Here is a 19,391-nt window from a genome sequence, read left to right as displayed (position 1 = left end):
CTGTCGAATAACATATCAAATAAGACAATAATGTTAGTTTGCTTAAATGGTTATTTTTATTTTTAATACACATGGATATTTTTCCAAAATAAAAATATCATGTTATTTCTTCATTCTTATAAGAGCACATTATCTTAATTATTCATTTTTAGTATATTTTTTTACATATCTTCAATTACTAGTTAAGAATTTAAATATAAAGCACCATTAGTTCGATAGGTTGATATTGTCATAATTAAAAACAATATCCTAATGAAGAGCTTGTTAGGCGACAAATTTGGTTCGCCTGAATAATTAGTTAAGTATGTTTGCGGTATGTATTTAATCCGCGGGATTAGTCGCACTCTAAAATAATCCAAAAAAGAAGCGGAATCAACGTTTTCAAAAAAAAATTATAAATTGAATTAAAACTAAATAATAAATATCATTTTGAATTTACCAAAATGAATATCTGACAACACTCATTTGAACATTCCTCATTAATAATGTTGTAAAGTGTGTTTTTCTTATTATAAATACTCATATGACTAATGTAGATATAAATGCTCAATTTTCTCTTCTAAATTAGCGACAACAAGAATGAGATACCCTAGTCTCTAAGGTCCTGAATTTTTATAATGAAATTTAATTTTCACAATCTACCTTATCAAACTTGAAATTCAACTTAAAATACAAAGCCTTAATTGAATTATCAAATTGAAAATTTACAAACCTCTTAATCGAAATACATCAAACTTAACACAAAACTATGTTCAAACCAACCAATATAGCAATGGAATCACAAAAACACAACACCATTTAAGATCCATAACTAGAAGAAAAAGTATAATAATAATAATAAATAAAATAAAAAAGAAGTAAACAATTACAAGGGTTTATGTACAAAGAACACTCAAATCTGTAATATTAGTATTTGAAGTCCAAAAATTTCTACAATAATAGCCAGTTGTATTTGCTTCTCCCGAGGGTTGGTCCGTTAATGAAAAATGTTATATTTTTCGTTATATCATCTACCAATATATCTCATGAGTTGTATTTCAGTTTTATAATGATTTATGAATTAACTTAAATAAGGTTTCTACACAAACATTTTTCTTCCTAACTCACTTTTTATTTTAGCACACAACTTTTTAATATTTAAATGATCCTTTTTAAAGTAGTGTTATAAAATTTAAATCAAGTTAATCTAGTCATCTATCAAATATGAAATTCTTTAAAATAGTAAAATACAGTCATAGAGTGTGATGCTAATTTTACTTAATTCAAAAAATAAATATAATATAACTTTATTAAAATCAATAATTAGTTAAAAATTAGTTTTTGTGCAAGTTTATTGGCATGAAATCAGTCTAGGGGCAAGGATATTAAAATGTTACACTACCAAAAGTACCCTTATGAACAGCTTTTTCCTGTTTTATTTGTAAAATGAAAAAGGTTAAATATGGAAGATCACATTTTTTTTTCACTATAAAAGTAAGAAGAGATTAGGTCAAAATTTGGGAGGCTATAGAACTCTAGAAAGGATGCAACTGAGAGAAAGGGTTAGGAATTTTAATCGAGGGTACCCCTTTTTCCGTCGCCGGCGATATTTTCCGTCGATCTGCGCCGATGATTTATGTTCTTCTCTCCCGATTGATCGAACAACCCTGGCTGGGTGTGTGTGTGCGCGTCTATTTCTTCTCTCCCGGAAATTTGGGAGGTGATAGAACTCTAGAAAGGAGGCAACTGAGAGAAAGGGTTAGGAATTTTAATCGAGGGTTGTTGACTCCCTTTTTCCGTCGCCGGCGATATTTTCCGGCGATCTGCGCCGATGATTTATGATCTTCTCTCCCGATCGATCGAACAACCCTGGCTGGGTGTGTGCGTCTATTTCTTCTTCTATCTATTATACACAGCGTCAGGCTGAGTTAAGCTGAATCAAACAAACAAAACCATTTAACCATTTAGTATGTTTGTTCAGGCAGACAGACAGACAGACAAACATTATATATATATATATATATATATATATATATATATATATATATATATATATATATATATATATATATATATATATATATATATTTTTATATTTAATTTGTTTTTGAAACAAGGCAGTGAAGATGATGAATATTTGGTCTAGAGTTCTCTCTGAGGGTGGAGATGGAGAAGAAGCAACCCGTTTCCTTGGCGGGGCAACCCGTTTTAGATGGATTTTGCAGCCATGGTTGGGCAAACAATCTTCTCTCATCTCACATCCTCCTCCTCTATACAGATCTGAGCCTCCCTCCATCAAACCTATATTATAAAATCTTAAATTCTGGTTTCTCACATTATTATTACTTGACTTTTCTGTTTCTGATTCTTAGTAATGAATAATGATAACTGTTGCATACATACCATTGTTGTAGCAATGTTAATCGCTGATTGAACTTTACTGGTAGTTAAGAATTAAGATTCTTAAGAATCAGAATGGAATTCCGTTCAATTGACTGACTCTGTTCTTAGAAGGAAGCAAATATTTCAGATAAATTTTGTTCTTAGAACAAATACTGTTGAGGTGAATGGGATTCAGAATAAGATTGTGATTAATGATGAATTATAACTCTCAACATATTTGTATGAGAAGATAAGATACAAGCTTAAAACAAAAGATTGATCAATATAATGGAGAAAATTTATTTTAAAATGTAACGATTATAAATAAAATTATCTATTAAATAATAATTACTAATTAATATAATAATTACTAATCATAATATTTTATTTAATAATATGATATATTAATAATTATTCAAACATAATATCTTTAATAATAAGTCTTAATAATATTATATATTAATAATTAGTCAAACATAATATTTTCAATAATAAGTCGCTTCACCGCCGACCTAAATTAACAAAATCAAATCTAAATAACAAAATTTGTTTTTGTTGATAAATCAAGAATCAAATATACTTTTAACATGAATAACCACAATTTCGATCCATTTTCAGATAATTGGTCATTTGATAATGATGTTACTAGTGGAGAGAGCATCTCCAACAACAATCGCGATTATACACCCGAATTTACCACATGTTAGTTATTATCGTTGTTTTATGCATATTTCTTATTTATTTTTGGAAAAGATTAATATCAATTATAAAATTATAATAAAAACTAATATAAAAAACTAATTGAGTTATTTCACTATTATTTTATATAGTTATTTGAAAGTAGAGAAGATATGATAAATTGAGCGAAAAGAGCTGGTTTGGAAAATGGTATTGTGGTAGTGATTAAAACATCTGCGAATTTAAAAGGATGTAAGTTGCCAAAATGTCATTTAATGTGTGAAAGAGGAGGAAAATACAAACTGCCACGGTATTTTGTTGATGGGCAATCCTTTAAAAGGAATACAGGGACAAAAAAATGTGAATGCTCATTCGAGCTACGAGGTGTACCAATACCTCCAGAAGGTGTGATGTGGAATTTAAGGGTTGTATGTGGTTTCCATAACCATCAATTAGCAGAATCTATGTATGGTCATGAGTACCCGTCTAGGTTAAAACCAATGGAGCTACAGTTTGTGCTCGACATGGCCAATAGCACCGCACCTCGTGAAGTTCTTAATATATTGAAACAAAGAGACCCGTCAAACACTACAGGGATCAAAACCATTTACAATGCCATTTTCACAAATAAATCCGCCAAACGGGCCGGCCTAAATCAAGTCCAGTATGTCTTGGAGTAGTTAATTAAAAAAAATTACCTTCATGATTACCGTACAAATTCAGACACCAATGAAATTACGGATATTATTTGGGTTCACCCTAAAAGTTTGTTACTTTTTGTCAACTGTCCATCTGTGTTGATCACATCCACAATGCAAACTTACTCGCTTATGTTCGCATATCTAAGCAATGAGAGGGAAGAGCAACTAACATGGGCATTAGGTACCTTAAAAAAGTGGATGCTTGAAAAGGGGGCATCGTTGCCATCAGTGTTTGTTTCCGATCGGGATATGGCGCTTATTAATGCCATTGAAATATGTTTTCCTATGGCACGTCACATCCTCTGTATTTGTCACATAAACCAGTGCGTAATGAAAAAATGTAGTCCTATGCTTGGTCTAAAGTGGAACAAGTTTAATGCGTCATGGCACTCGCTCATTAATTCATCCACATAGTGGTCTTACCATCATAAGTGGAAAGTCATGCGCGAGGAGTACAGATGATTCCAGGGTGCCCTAAATTACCTTTGGGAGACATGGTTACACTCTTACAAAGAGCGATTTGTTTCAGCATGGATTCATACATGTATGCACCTCGGGAGTAATTCAAGTCAAAGGTGTAGTTACTTTTTAACTTCAAATATTGTACTATTTAAATTCCAACCATTATTAAAACACAATGCATTTTTCTATTGCAGGGCGGAAGGGGCACATGCGAGACTTAAAATGTATTTGGGAGATACCATGTCATCCCTGGAAACATCTTTTATAAAAATACATAAGATGTTAACAAATCAGTTTGGAGAAATTCAAAAGTCGTTCGAGAGATCTCTCAACATTCCACGCCATACACATTTACATGACAACATTTTTTATCAAGTAAGGTGTCGAATTTCACTACAGGCAATGGAGTTTATTAATGCTGAGCTGAAATGCGTCGAGGAAGCATCTCACCAACTAGCTGGAAAATGCAACTGTTCAATTAAAATAATATACGGATTGCCTTGCAAGCATGATCTTGCACATTATCGGTTCCTTTCCATTCCAATTCCAATACAGAGTATCAACGCTCATTGGAGAAGGTTGTCTATGAACGGTCATGAATACCATGACGACGGAGCACGAGCTAACAGGACATCTAAAGTTGTTGAGATATTAGATGGGATGGATCCACAAATGCGAGAGCAAATGATAGATCGGTTTTTTAATATTGCGGATCCATCTCAAAGTACAGTTCGAGCCCCTTCGTACAATACATAATATAGAGGTCGACCTACAAAAAAAGATGAGCAGAGCAAACGTCGCATACCTTCTTTTGTTGATATATCCACTTCAAGTTCTAGGGCCACTGAAACGAATGCAACGTCTCGAAAGAGAGGACGTGGGAGGGGGTCGGGGGTTCGCAATACTCTGTCGACCCATGATCACCCTCCCGTTTCACCCTTCCGTGATACCTACATTGAGAAATTACCTACGGTTGTGCAGCCTTATATTTCTCATATTGTTGACGTTGAACCTGACGGTCACTGTGGATTTAGGGCGATAGCCGCACTAATCGGGTATGGTGAAGAATGTTGGATTCAAGTACGATACGATCTTATGGAGGAGATTCTACAAAATAAGCGTCAATATGATCAACTTTATCCAGATCGGGAAATGGCAGATAATCTATTAGTTTTATTAAAATATTTCGAGCAACCGACACCTGAGAGGCATTGGATGGACTGTATGACTTTAGGAATTGTCATCGCATCAAGATACAACCTTGTACTACATACATTTGGTGAGAATAATTGTAGTTGTTTTACTCACTTACCATTAAGGTCCCCTCCAGTTCCAGACCTAGAGCGCCGAGAAATAGCTATCGCCCTTGTTGGCCAACACTTCGTGCAAGTTTTTTTACACCCTCATTATCCTGTACCACCCTTTCCAATGTGGTGGTGTAATCATTCATCTGACGAAGCTAAAGGATGGGCAACTAGTTATATAACACGTGCTAATTTGTGGTACGAAATAACGGGTACAGGACCTAACGGCGGTGCTGAATTTGGAGGAAATATCGATTAGAATTTTTATTTTTATATTTTTATTTACTTTGGTGTATTTTTATTAGAATTTATATTTTTAAATTTTTATTTAGGTGTATTTTTTTATGACACGTGTACTCTTTTCTAAACCGGGTTAAAATACTTAATATTAAGAAATTAAAAGATAAAAAAATCTAAAAGATATATAATTAATTTTAAATATTATATATTAATAATAAAATTATAATAAATTAATTAAAATAAAATAATAATTTTATATAAAATAAATATTTTAAAAAGTTAAATATAAAATATTTTAATAAAAAATATTATTAAAAATATTATGCATTATCACTAATTATTACTATATATAATATATTAAAGACTTTATCTTATTTATTTTTATTTATTTGTTAGATAATTTTATTTATAAAAAAAATTAATTTTTATAAGTATTTAAAAAATATATATAATTAATATAATAAAATATCAAATATTTATATTTTATTAAATTTGTATACATTTTAATATTTAATATATTTTAAATAATTATAATATAAAAATAATAATATTTTGTATTTTTAATTAAATAAATAAAGTTAAAAAATATTAAAAATTAATTAATTAATTATATTTAATAAAAAAATTTAATAATAAAATAAAATAAAATAAGTAAAATAAATAAAATTAGAAATGTAAATATATAAAGGTGGCAGACATAAATAAGTCATTTTAGAGTTGATTGAGGAGTGAGGGAGGGGGTGGGAATATGGGAGGGGGTGGGTAAAGCACCTCCCATTATAAATACACAAATTGGGCAAATACTAAAATTAAATTTATCATATGATCATGAATTCTAGATTGAATAATCTATAGGCAAAAGAAAGGTATAGCTTAGTTTAAAAGAAATCTTAGGACATAGTTGACATATTAATCCTTAGGAGAAGCATTTACTATTAAAGTATTAAAAGAATACAAGAACACTCACTATTATTTGTCAGCATTTTCATTTATACAGATTCATTCTGACTTTTATGTTTTAGGTTCAAATTATTTTTATTTTCTGTTTTAACGAACTAACCAACTTATTAGGTCAATTTATCATTATGTAACCATCTATCAGAGAATATTTAGAATCGGATTATGTGATTTTGAATATCTTCTATGGAAGATTATGAACGATATTGAATGTTTTCCTTCTTTCCTCACCTCATGACTCTCTTATCTTTCTTTTCCTCATTTTTGTCTCTTGTTCCAAACTCTATTTTATCTTCTCAGATTACATCTTAGGGTGTAACAAATTGGTAACAGAGCCGACGATCGGACGACTATGGTGGAAACACGGAACCAAACAGACAACGACTCCATGCGAGCAACATTGACGTCGATTACACAATCACTAGAAGAACAAAGGAAATGGATGGATAACAAGGTGAACTCACTTGAATAGAAGCTTGATAATATTTCTGCAAAAGAGAGTCTAGGACGACCAGTAGATTCAGCGGAATGCTCCCGCACTACACCAACCAGAGAAAGACTGTATGTATCTCCAACCCGCTTGACTAAGGTTGATTTCTCGAAGTTCGGTGACGTTGATGTGGAAGGATGGCTCATTTCAACAGATCAATTTTTTCTAGTTAATTATACAAACGATGCTACTAAAGTTGAAATCGCCCCGATACATTTTCAAGGGGACGCATGATTATGGTATGGATCCTTTATTCAAACTCGTAGTCCTAAGGTAGCCCTCACATGACATTTATTTAAAACTTTCCCTTCAATAATTTAGACCTTTTATTTGTGATAGTCCCATTAGTCAACTCATGAATCTGAAACTGACAGGGTTTATACAAGAATATAAAATGAGATATATGGTTATATCTCAAAAGTTACTCAATATGCTTGATTAGTATGTGATTGATTGTTATCTGGGTGGAATATATGAAGAGTTAGCTAATACAGTTAGGCTAGTTAGACTATTAAACCCAAGGTCCCTAAATGAGGCAATGACAATATCCAAAGTATAAGAATCCACTTTCAAATCCCTGTTTACTCGAGGTAGTCTATACTCAGGTAAGCCTCCCATCCTTTCTACACCAACCCACACCCAATCTAATATTACTTGGCCACCATCTTCTAAACCAACTTATCTCCCATCTAAACCAACTTATTCACGACCAAATTACTCACCTCCACACACTCTCCCAAAGGAATAAGTATCTCCAACAAATAGATCACAAAATCCGAAGAAAAGAGAAGAGAAAAGAAGAAAGAGACTCTGTTATACTTGTGATGCTAAGTTCGATTCTAAACACCAATACAAGGCTAAGTTATTCATGATTAATGTAGAGGAAATAGGAGACAAGGAGCTGAAGCTAAAGAGACTAGTGAGGTTATCCCTCAAGTGGATGAAGCATCTATACCTATACATGCCCTTTGATGGATTGAAGAATTATCAAACCCTGAGGATATTTGGAAAAATAGGTCAGCTATCGATCATTATTCTCATTGACATAGGGAGCACACATAATTTCATTAACAATCGGGTAATGAGAAACATGAGTCGTCAAGTGCGAAAAATTTTTTTTTACCTATTAAAGTAGCTGATGGATCGAACATATTAAGCACAGTGAGATGTAAAAATCTCAAATAAATAATGGATGGCATCGAATTTATGGCTAACCTAAGAGTTTTGGACATTGCTTCCGATGACATGGTTCTAGGGATAGAATGGCTCATCACTTTCGGTCCATCTACTTGGGACTATAAGAGATTAATGTTATCATTATGCAAGAATGAAAACCCACTATCCTACAAGGAGTAAACCAAATGGACATTTGTATCAAGGAAGAATATAAACTCGAAAGAATGTTAAAGAAAGGTGTACAAGCAACGCTAGTGCATATGATCAAACCTCAAACGAATCAATGTCAATTGTTTCTACTTACTAGTCAAGGATAATTTGATGAGCATGGAGAGGAGGAATTAAGTCATCTGTTAGTCCAGTTTGAAGACATGTTCCGACATCCCAACCACCTACCTCCAATTAGAAATCAAGACCATCAAATACCTCTTAAGGAAGGAACCAACCCGATATGTCTAAGATCATAGTGATATCCCTCCCTCTAGAATGCATAAATTGAAAAAATTATTGATGAAATACTTGAGCACGTGTTATTCAACCTAGTCACAATGCGCTTATAAAAGAAAATTTTCTCATACTTGTGATTGAAGAGTTACTCAAGGAATTGCACTTTTTAAGAATTTTTTAACATACTGCAATAGTGTGAATTCTAAATTAAAATTAAATTTATGACTTATGAGTATATTTGTCATGAATGTAAAGTGAGTATAACTTAAGTGATATTTCTAATTTTATGAATGCCCAAATTAAAATATTTAAACTAAAATAACTGATATTTTGATTATTTTGTAATAATATTGGTCCCCATTTAAGGTACGATTATTTCCATTTTGCGTTCTCATCAACATAGAGAGAAATAATTATGTACTCATCAACTGGAATGACCATTTCATCTAGAGAAAATTAAAAAACAATTCTATCTAAGGAAAGATAGAATTAAAAAATATTTACATTCTAAGGAAATAAAAGATTAAGAATTTCTGCTTTCATTTTAATTTTTTCACTTAAATTAAAATCTAATTAGAATAATTCTTATATTATCTATTACTTTTTTTTTTCATCATACAATTCTCTCTATTACATTAACAACTATATTTTGTTGAGTATTATAAACAAATTTTCTTTTGATGAATATTCTACATTGATTTACAATATTATGAACATTTAAAATTGACAAATTAAAAAGCATTATCTCTTCACATATTTTTTACATTAAATTCATATTGAGTTTTCACCATATTAACAAAAACTCTTAAGTGTGTCATGAACTAGACATTTATCATGTAATAAGAATATAAATGTACGTACATCTACTCAGGTAATCAACAATAGTTAACATAAAATGAACATTTATCATGTAATAAGAATATAAATGTACATTTACTCAGGTAATCAACAATAGTTAACATATAATAACATAAATGAATGATTCTTTCTTATGAACCTCAAATATCTACATGAATAAAGTTCAAAATATTTATTTTGGCCATTTTTAAAAATATTCTCACACTTTACTTATTGATATTTTAAATTCTCCTTATCATGATAATCATAATCATAGTACTAAGTATGGATTCAACATTGATGGTTGTTGACCATTTATTAGAGATACGAACTAATTTCGTATTACATAAATAAAAATATTTCATCTTATGTGGCACTTGTAATAAATAATAAACATATAAGGTAATGTACAAGAATCATATAAATTATACTAAGGTGGTGTTTGGTAGTGGGTATTACCCTGTTAGGATGATATAACCAAGGTTTTAAAATACGCGGTCCGACCGACGGTCCAACCGGTCCGACCGCGAAACGGTTTGGTGAGCGGTCCGGGTTTTATCTTCAAAACGGTCACCTTTCGAACCGGTTAAATTCCGGTCCGACCGTCCGACTTAACCTGTAAAACAAACCGGTTTTTTTCGGTTGGAAAAGTAAATTATATAAAGTTTATATAATTATTATTATAATAATATTTATTTATTTCTTTACCAGTACTCAGTATTATACTATTAAACCTATTAATGATCTGTGAGCCTATATTATTACTTTTTGTTTTTTCGTTTTTACTTTTGCTTTAGACTTTTGTTTTTTTAGTTAACTTATCACAGTAAACAGAAACAAAGAAAGAAAGAAGAAATATGTTGAAGACGACGAAGGAGAAAGGTTGAAGAAGAAAGACGACTGTTCTTCTCACGACTATCTACTTTAGATATTTGGTGTGATTGTTATATTGTTTGTAGGGAATTATGGTTATTTTATTTGTTAATTTGATGGTAGAGAATTATGGATATTTAGTATAATATAAATTTAATTGACAATTATTAAGTTTAATTAGTATTTAATTGATTATTTTTTATATGCCTAACTAATTTATATATATAATATATTTAAATTTATTTAAAAAAATATATAAAAAAAATCCGGTTCAACTGATGGTTGAACCGGTTGAACCGGTCGGACCGAAGTATACCACAAAAACCAGGTTGATGACTGAAACGATTTTCAAAACCTTGGATATAACTATCCTAATAGTAAAATTATATTAGTGTTTGGTTATATTAGTTTTATACTAACAGTAAAATTATTATATAACTTTCAATTATACCTTGAAAGGGGTATAAAATAATACTACCCTATATTACAACAAGTATTAAATTTTTTATTTTTTTAATCATATTTTTTAAATATTAACTTTATTCGTTTATAATTTAATCTCTTATTAAATTTTAATTATTAAGCTTTATTTTTTTTTAATTTGAGTATTTATTGTTTATTATTTTTTAAAAGTTAAATTATTTTATAAATTTATTAGTTAAAATTTTATTTTAATTTTTTTAAAAGAATTTTAATGTTTGTTTTATAATTAGTAATATATAAAAAATAATATTATTATTATTAATTATAATTATCATCTCTTATATTAAATACTTATTAGTTTATTATCTTTTATATTTTAAACTAAATTATGAAATAATAATTATTATTTATTTTAAAATTTTTTTTTTTTTATAGTCTCTCTAGTAAATAAATAAAATGAAAGGCTTAAGAAAATGATTCATTTTTATTAATTAATTTGTGATTTGATGATTATATATTTATTAATATTAATTATTGTTAAATATTTATTTAATTAAAGGAATTTAAATATAATAAACCATATATTTATAAAAATTATATAATCATAGCATTATTATTTCTTTTTTAAAATATTTATACGATAATTAAATATATTTTATTAGTTTAAATATAATTAATAATAAAAATTAAATAAGATAAATATTAAAATATTTTATTCTTTTTACTATTTTTTCTTATACTATCAACCAAACACAAAATTATAAAACCTATATAATTTATACCTATTTTATCATTCTAACCAAACACTAATAATATATATAATTTATACATCTTAATACTTTACCATTTATACTTGTATAAATAGTATAATGTACTAAACGCCACCTAATAGAATATGGATTTATTCAAACATAAAAGCATAGATGAACATATTAATATACCAGGAATATAGGCATTCATGTGAGCATAGATTCTGGTGAATATGAAAGAGAATTTTAAGACAATCAAACAAGGCAATAATGTAAGCATAACAAAAATGATGAAGATGTCAAAGTTGTCGAAAAAATGTAGAAAATTGATTTTATGGTTCAAAATAATTCAATAAGCATAAAAAAATCAAACTCATAATTTTTGGACGTATAGAGCCAAATAAACTATGAAAATGCAGCCAAACAGGTTAGTCGAAAAATATTTTTTATTTTTTGTGATTTTAAAAAATGAATTAAATCATTCAAACAAATACAACTAACAAAATAAAAAAAATAAAAAAAAGTTATATAACTAAGCAAATAAATAGGCACTAAGGCTAATGGGTCAAAGTCACAAGTCAGACTTAGCACGAGCATGGGCCAGCATGAGAGCATGAGACTTATCTGTATGCATGCATGCATGCATTGGTCACATTAGAGATTCTTGGTCGCGTCGCTAGCATCCTTGGTCAGATGTTAGGCCACACGGTCGCAGCATCGGTCTCCCAATAGAAACTTGGTCGCATGGCTATAGAATACGGTAGTGGCATTCAACATTCGATTGCATGGGGAAAACTCGGTCAAAACTCTAGCCATATGGTCACGTAACTAGAATTCTAAAATTTACCCTAGCCTAAAATCTAAATTAATGAAAATCTAAAATAACAATATCTATAAAATAAAAAATCAAAGAAACCTAAGGTGTTCATCACCAAAATTTAAAAAATGATTGTCTTTTAAAATCTCATTTTTAGGGGTGGCAAGAGTCAATCAAATCGATATTTTTTTTTTAATTTGAGGACTTTAAAATAAAAATGAATTAACAAATATGGGCATATAATAATTCAAAAATGTCAATATGACGATATTATAAAATTGAGCTTACAAAACAATGAATTGAAAGAGTTTATGACCGTATAATTGTTATAAATGGTCTAATAATAACCCATGAGCAACAACAATCAAGGAAATCAAGTATAAGTATTGTATCAAGAAGATAAGTTTGATTTGTTTTAAGAAGAAAAATCAAAAGTCTGAAAAAATTGAGTTTGGATTGGTATCCTCCAAACAAATATATTTTATAGGAATAGGGCTTTGATAACTCTAGCTTCCTCAATTTTCAAAAATAACTCTAAATGATCATTTATTTTATTAATAAAATTAATGAGATTGTTCTTATTTAATTTTAATTTCTGACACCATCAAATTCATTACTTCCCCGAGTACTTGACTTTTTTGGGTCGATTTGACCGAGAAATTAGCGAGATATCATCATTTTCTGAAATCAAATTTTCTGAAATCGAATGAAAAGTTGAGGCTGTTGTTGGTCTTTCACGAAGAATCTGGGAGGAACAACTAAAGAAAATTAAGAACTGTTTGAAAATTGCTTGGAGAGCCTATGCCTTCTACGTCCACATGGGCCTAGGTTTGGGTTCTAAGCCTAGGCATGGGTCATTCGATCGTTGATGAGAACTTTATACTTAATTCTATTGAGAAATCTGTAGAAGAAAGCAATAGTGCTAACAAATAGGTGGAGTTAGAAACTACTTTACAAAAGGAAAAAGAACCCCACGTTGAGGGTCAACTTCCAGAGTTTGAACAATTAGATTCTCAACCGTCTGAAGTTATTCATGAGAGTGTAGTTGAAGGTCGGTTAAGGAGGATTGAAGTTAGAACACCTCAGAGATACAATTATGAAGATATGGTTGGTTATGCACTACATGTTGTTGAGGAGGAAGTGAATACGTTTGTACCATCCACTTACAAAGAAGTTGTATCCGGGTTTGAAGCTGCGTAGTAGTTCACAGCAATGGGAGATGAGATGGAATCACTTCACAAAAATCATACTTGGGAGTTAGTCTCTTTGCCTACAGGGAGAAAGGTTATTACCTGCAAATGGGTTTTCAAGAAAAAGGAAGGTATAACAGCTGTTGAAGGAGTCAAGTTTAAGGCTTGAGTTGTTGTAAGGGGGTTCAATCAGAAGGAGGGAGTAGACTATAACGAAATTTTCTCACCAATAGTAAAACATACTTCTATCAGGGTGTTACTAGCAATAGTGACACATCAGGATTTGGAGCTCGAACAACTTGATGTGAAAACAGTCTTTCTACATGGAGAGTTAGAGGAAGAAATATACATGACTTAGCCAGAAGGTTTCCAAGTTCCAGGAAAGGAAAAATATGTTTGCAAGTTGAAGAAGTCTTTATACGGACTTAAACAGTCTCCAAGGCAGTGGTATAAAAGGTTTGACAACTTTATGATGTCTCTTAACTATAAGAGGAGTACATATGATTGTTGTGTGTATTACAACAAGTTGAAGGATGACTCATTCATTTACCTAGTCTTGTATGCAGATGACATGTTGGTAGCAACAAAGAGCAAAACAGATGTTTAGAAGCTAAAGGATCTTATAAATGCTAAGTTTGAGATGAAAGATCTAGGAGCAGTTCGGAAAATTCTAAGAATGGAGATTCTTAGAGATAGAGGCCAGAAAAACTTTTCTTATCACAAAAAGGTTACATTTTAGAAGGTGTTGTCAAGGTTTGGGATGTCATCAGCTAAACCTATAGATACATTATGTGCTGCTAATATTCATCTTACTACTTTGTTTGCTCCTCAGACAGATGAAGAAAAAAGGTATATGACTCGAGTTCCTTATTCTAGTGCAGTAGGGAGTTTGATGTATGCTATGGTTTGTACAAGACCATATCTAACACAGGCAGTGAGTGTTGTGAGCAGATTTATGGTACAACTAGGGAAGGAGAATTGACAAGCTGTGAAGAGGATATTCAGGTATCTACGGGGAATTTTGATGTTGGTCTCATATATGGAGGTGATGTTAGGATTTGTATCTCCCAAATCCTACCAGCTTGAAAACAATCTGTAAAAATACAAGAAAGAAGAACACAAGAACACACAGATTTATAGTGGTTCACTCAAATTGAGCTTCATCCACTTCAGCCACCACCAGATTTACTATGAAGAAGAAGAAGAAGGAATACAGAGTTTTTGCCTCACACTTTATCTCTCTAGAATTCTGTCTAACCAATGTAAACCCTTAATAATCACATATTTATAGGGTAAACATTCAGGTAATAAACCTAAATAACTTTGGTCAGGCCCAAGCCCAAAACCAAAAAAAGAAAACCCAATAAACTCTAATTAACAATGTAGAGTTTATTATAAGTGTAGGCTCCATAACTCAACAATCTTCCACTTGGAGACTAACTTCATCATCACTCGATCGGTAGTGGCTTTCCATCCGGTGTCTTAACGAAGAAGACCAACTGAAGTTGCACACAACTTCAGTTTCTCATTTGTCACAGCTTTCGTCAACATATCAGCTGGATTCTCACTCCCGGGAATCTTCTCAAGAGCTAATACTCCATCTTCTAAAGCTGACCGGATGAAATGATAACGAACCTGTATATGCTTCGTCCTGCCATGATAAACAGGATCTTTGCCAAATGAATGACACTCTGACTGTCGCATCGCAACACACTTTCCTCGTAGTCTTGACCCAATTCTCGCAAAAAGGGTTGTAACTACATCATCTCCTTAGCAGCTTCTGTCACAGCAACATACTCTGCTTCACAACTAGAAAGAGCAACAATCTTCTGCAATTTTGATACCCAACTGATTGCAGTACCTCCCAGAGTATAAATGTACCCTGTTGTGCTCTTTCTACTATCAATATCACCACCATTGTCAGCATCTACATATCCTTCTAAACCCATATTAGACTTTCGAAAACACAAAGCGAGACCCGTACTTCCTCTTAAGTATCGTAGTATCCACTTTACTGCTTCTCAATGTTGTCTACCCGGATTGCTCATGAATCTGCTAACAACTCCCACTACATGTGCTATGTCTGGTCTTGTGCAAACCATCGCATACATAATACAACCAATGGCAGAGGCATACGGAACAGTGGCCATGTAATTTTTCTCCTCCTCTGTTGAAGGCGACTGATCTTTAGATAGTCTGAAGTGACTAGCTAAGGGGTAGTAACTGGTTTTGCATCATACAAGTTGAACCTGTTAAGAAATTTCTTCACATATTCTTCTTGTGAAAGCTTGAGAACTTCTTCATCCCTGAAAATTCTCATCCCAAGGATTTGTTTTGCAGCACCCAAATCTTTCATTGTAAACTTTTCAGACAACTCTTTCTTAAGCTTGTTAATCTCATACAAGCTTGCTCCAGCAATCAACATGTCATCAACGTAGAGAAGAAGAATAATGTACGATTTATCAAACCTCTTGATATAGCAGCAATGATCAGCTTCACACCTCAAAAAATTGTTACTTTTCATGAAGCTATCGAACTTCTTGTACCATTGCCTTGGGGCCTGTTTCAAACCATACAGACTCTTCTGAAGCTTACACACAAGCTCATCTTTTCCTTTGATTTCAAATCCTTCTGGTTATCGCATATAAATTTCTTCATCTAGATCACCATGAAGAAAAGCAGTTTTGACATCCATTTGTTGAAGATGAAGGTCTTCTTTCACAACCAAACTCAAAATAGTTCTAATTGTCATCAATTTAACTACTGGAGAGAAGATTTCATTATAGTCAATACCTTCTTTCTGTTGAAATCCTTTCAAAACCAACCTTGCCTTGTACCTCATGGTTTTATCATGTTCTTCTTTAATCCTGAAGATCCATTTGTTGTGAAGTGCTTTCTTTCCCTTTGGTAGCTCAGTGAGCTCCCAAGTCTGATTCAACATCAAAGAGTCCATCTCATCTTTCATCGCAGACTCCCACTTAACTGATTCATCAAATTGTATTGCTTCCTCATAGCATTCAGGTTCACCTCTATCTGTCAACAAGATATAGTTTAGAGATGGAGACCACCTCTCAACTGGTTTTCGATTCCTTGATGATCTTCTCAACTGTATAACCGGTGTTTGCTGATTTACCTCTGGGGCCACGTTCTCAACAATTTCATCTTCAACAACACATTATTCTTCTTCGACAACCGGTATATATTCAGCTGAAAATTCTCTCAAATCGACTGTACCAGTCTCTTCCAACTTGGAATCACCACCTGATATCTTCCCAACACAATCTTTGTAGAGAACCTGTTCATTGAAGATAACATTTCTGCTACGAATGATCTTCCGATTTTGATTATCCCAGAAACGATAACCAAACTCGATATCACCATAACCAATGAAAAAACATTTATTAGACTTTGGATCAAGCTTGCTCCTATCACATTCATTAATATGAACATATGATAAACATCCAAACACTTTCAAATAAGAAATGTTTACCTTTTTATTGCTCCAAGCTTCTTCAGGAATTCTGAATTTAAGAGGAACATAGGGTCCCCTGTTTATCAAATAGGCAGCAGTATTAATAGCTTCTGCCTAGAAGGTTTTAGGCAGCCCTGCATGCAATCTCATGCTTCTAGCACGCTCGTTCAATGTTCGATTCATTCTTTCAGCTACTCCATTCTCTTGAGGCGTTCGGGGAACAGTCTTCACCATACTGATCCCATTCTCAGCACAATACTCTTTGAAATCTGAATTGATATATTCACCTCCGTTGTCGGATCTCAAGCACTTAACTTTCTGATTTGTTTCATTTTCAACCAAAACCTTCCACTTCTTGAAAATAGCAAATACTTCAGACTTGTGCTTCATAAAGTAAACCCATACTTTTCTTGTTGAATCATCTATAAAAGTCACATAGTAGTATGATCCGCCAATAGAAGAAACAGGTGCAGGTCCCCACACATCAGTGTGTACCAACTCTAGTCTTTCTTTCTTGAGCTCCTTCTCAGTTTTTAAGAAACTCACCCGTTTTTGTTTTCCAAGAATGCAGTTTTCACATAACTGATGTTCAACAGACTTCGGTTCTGGAATCTGTCCATTCTTCAAAAGAATTTTCATCCCTTTTTCGCTCATATGGCCCAACCTGCAATGCCATAGCTCACTGTTCTTCGAGTCATCAATTACAGCAGCAACTGTTTCTCTGCAGGTTGAAGTCGTGTATAACGTTCCAGTTTTGTGACCTCGAGCAACAACAATTGCTCCTTTAGTCACCTTCCATGCACCATTTCCACAACTGAAATTGTGACCTTCTTCATCAAGTTGTGTAACAGAGATCAAATTGCGCATTAAACCTGAAATGTGTCTCGCCTTATTAATCTTCCAAACAGAACCATTTGTCATCTTCAATTTGATGTCACCAATGCCAACAATATCCAGTGGCTCACCATCTGCGAGATAAACTTTCCCACAGTTTCCAGCCACATAATTCTCCATTAATTCTTTGTGAGCAATGGTGTGGAAAGACGCTCCTGAGTCCAAAACCCATGAATCTATCGGGCTATCAACAGACAGAAGTAATGCATCAGTGACAGATTCTGTAACAACGTTGGCTGCATCATTTTTATCATCACCGTTTTTCTTCGGTGCTTTGCAGTTCCTCTTCAGATGACCTTGTTTACCACAATTCCAGCACTCAAATGTCCTCCCAGACTTGGACTGACTCCTCCTGCTCCTTGACATAGATCTGCTCTTACTTCGGTTGAAATTTCTATCATTACCTCTGCCCCTATTTTCCACATTCAGAGCAGAACCTTTGAACGTTTCACCAGAATCAATTTTACGAACCTCTTTAGCAAGAATACGATCTCTAACTTCAACAAATTTCAGTTTAGCATTTCCAACTGAATTACTAATTGCTGCCCTCATAGGTTCCCAACTATTTGGTAGAGATGCTAACAAAACCAGGGCACTAACTTCATCCCCAAAATCAATCTTAACAGATAGCAATTGATTCACAATTGTATTAAATTCATTCAAATGAGTAGTGACAGAAGTACCATCAACCATTCTTAAGTAAAAGAGTCTTTTCATTAAGTGTACCTTGTTGTTAGCAGATGGTTTCTCATACATATCAGAAAGAGCTTTCATCAGACCCATGGTGGTCTTCTCCTTTGCTACATTGTGAGCAACTGTCTTGGCTAGCGTCAATCGGACAACTCCCAAAACCTGTCTATCAAGGAGTTTCCATTCAGCTTCATCCATCTTCTCTGGTTTCTCACTCAAAGGAACATGAAGCTTCTTTCCAAAGAGATAATCTTCAATCTGCATTCTCTAGAAGGCATAATCTGTTCCATCAAATCTTCCAATCCCATGTCCTATACTGTTCTCACTTTCCATCATTTCCAATCCTCAAATCTAGACCAGCTGCTCTGATACCAGTTGTTAGGATTTGTATCTCCCAAATCCTACCAGCTTGAAAACAATCTGTAAAAACACAAGAAAGAAGAACACAAGAACACACAGATTTATAGTGGTTCACTCAAATTGAGCTATATCCACTTCAGCCACCACCAGATTTACTATGAAGAAGAAGAAGGAATACAGAGTTTTTGCCTCACACTTTATCTCTCTAGAATTCTGTCTAACCAATGTAAACCCTTAATAATCACATATTTATAGGGTAAACATTCAGGT

The 19,391-nt window shown here is 32.5% G+C and overlaps 2 protein-coding genes across 2 annotated transcripts; both read left to right on the top strand.

Moving 5' to 3' along the window:
- The first annotated feature begins 3,314 nt into the window (after nucleotides 1-3,314).
- LOC124911237 lies at nucleotides 3,315-3,719 on the top strand. The gene has a single exon (XM_047451693.1). It carries the CDS (start codon nucleotides 3,315-3,317, stop codon nucleotides 3,717-3,719), a length of 405 nt encoding a protein of 134 aa, XP_047307649.1.
- An 885-nt stretch (nucleotides 3,720-4,604) lies between these two features.
- On the top strand, nucleotides 4,605-5,765 carry LOC124911226. The gene is made up of 2 exons (XM_047451684.1): nucleotides 4,605-4,897; nucleotides 5,042-5,765. Exons 1-2 carry the CDS (start codon nucleotides 4,605-4,607, stop codon nucleotides 5,763-5,765), a joined length of 1,017 nt encoding a protein of 338 aa, XP_047307640.1.
- The last annotated feature ends 13,626 nt before the right edge of the window (nucleotides 5,766-19,391 follow it).

This window comes from Impatiens glandulifera, chromosome 1, assembly GCF_907164915.1.
Source record: "Impatiens glandulifera chromosome 1, dImpGla2.1, whole genome shotgun sequence".
NCBI classification, from domain to species: domain Eukaryota; kingdom Viridiplantae; phylum Streptophyta; class Magnoliopsida; order Ericales; family Balsaminaceae; genus Impatiens; species Impatiens glandulifera.
This window is presented reverse-complemented; position numbering and strand designations above follow the sequence as displayed.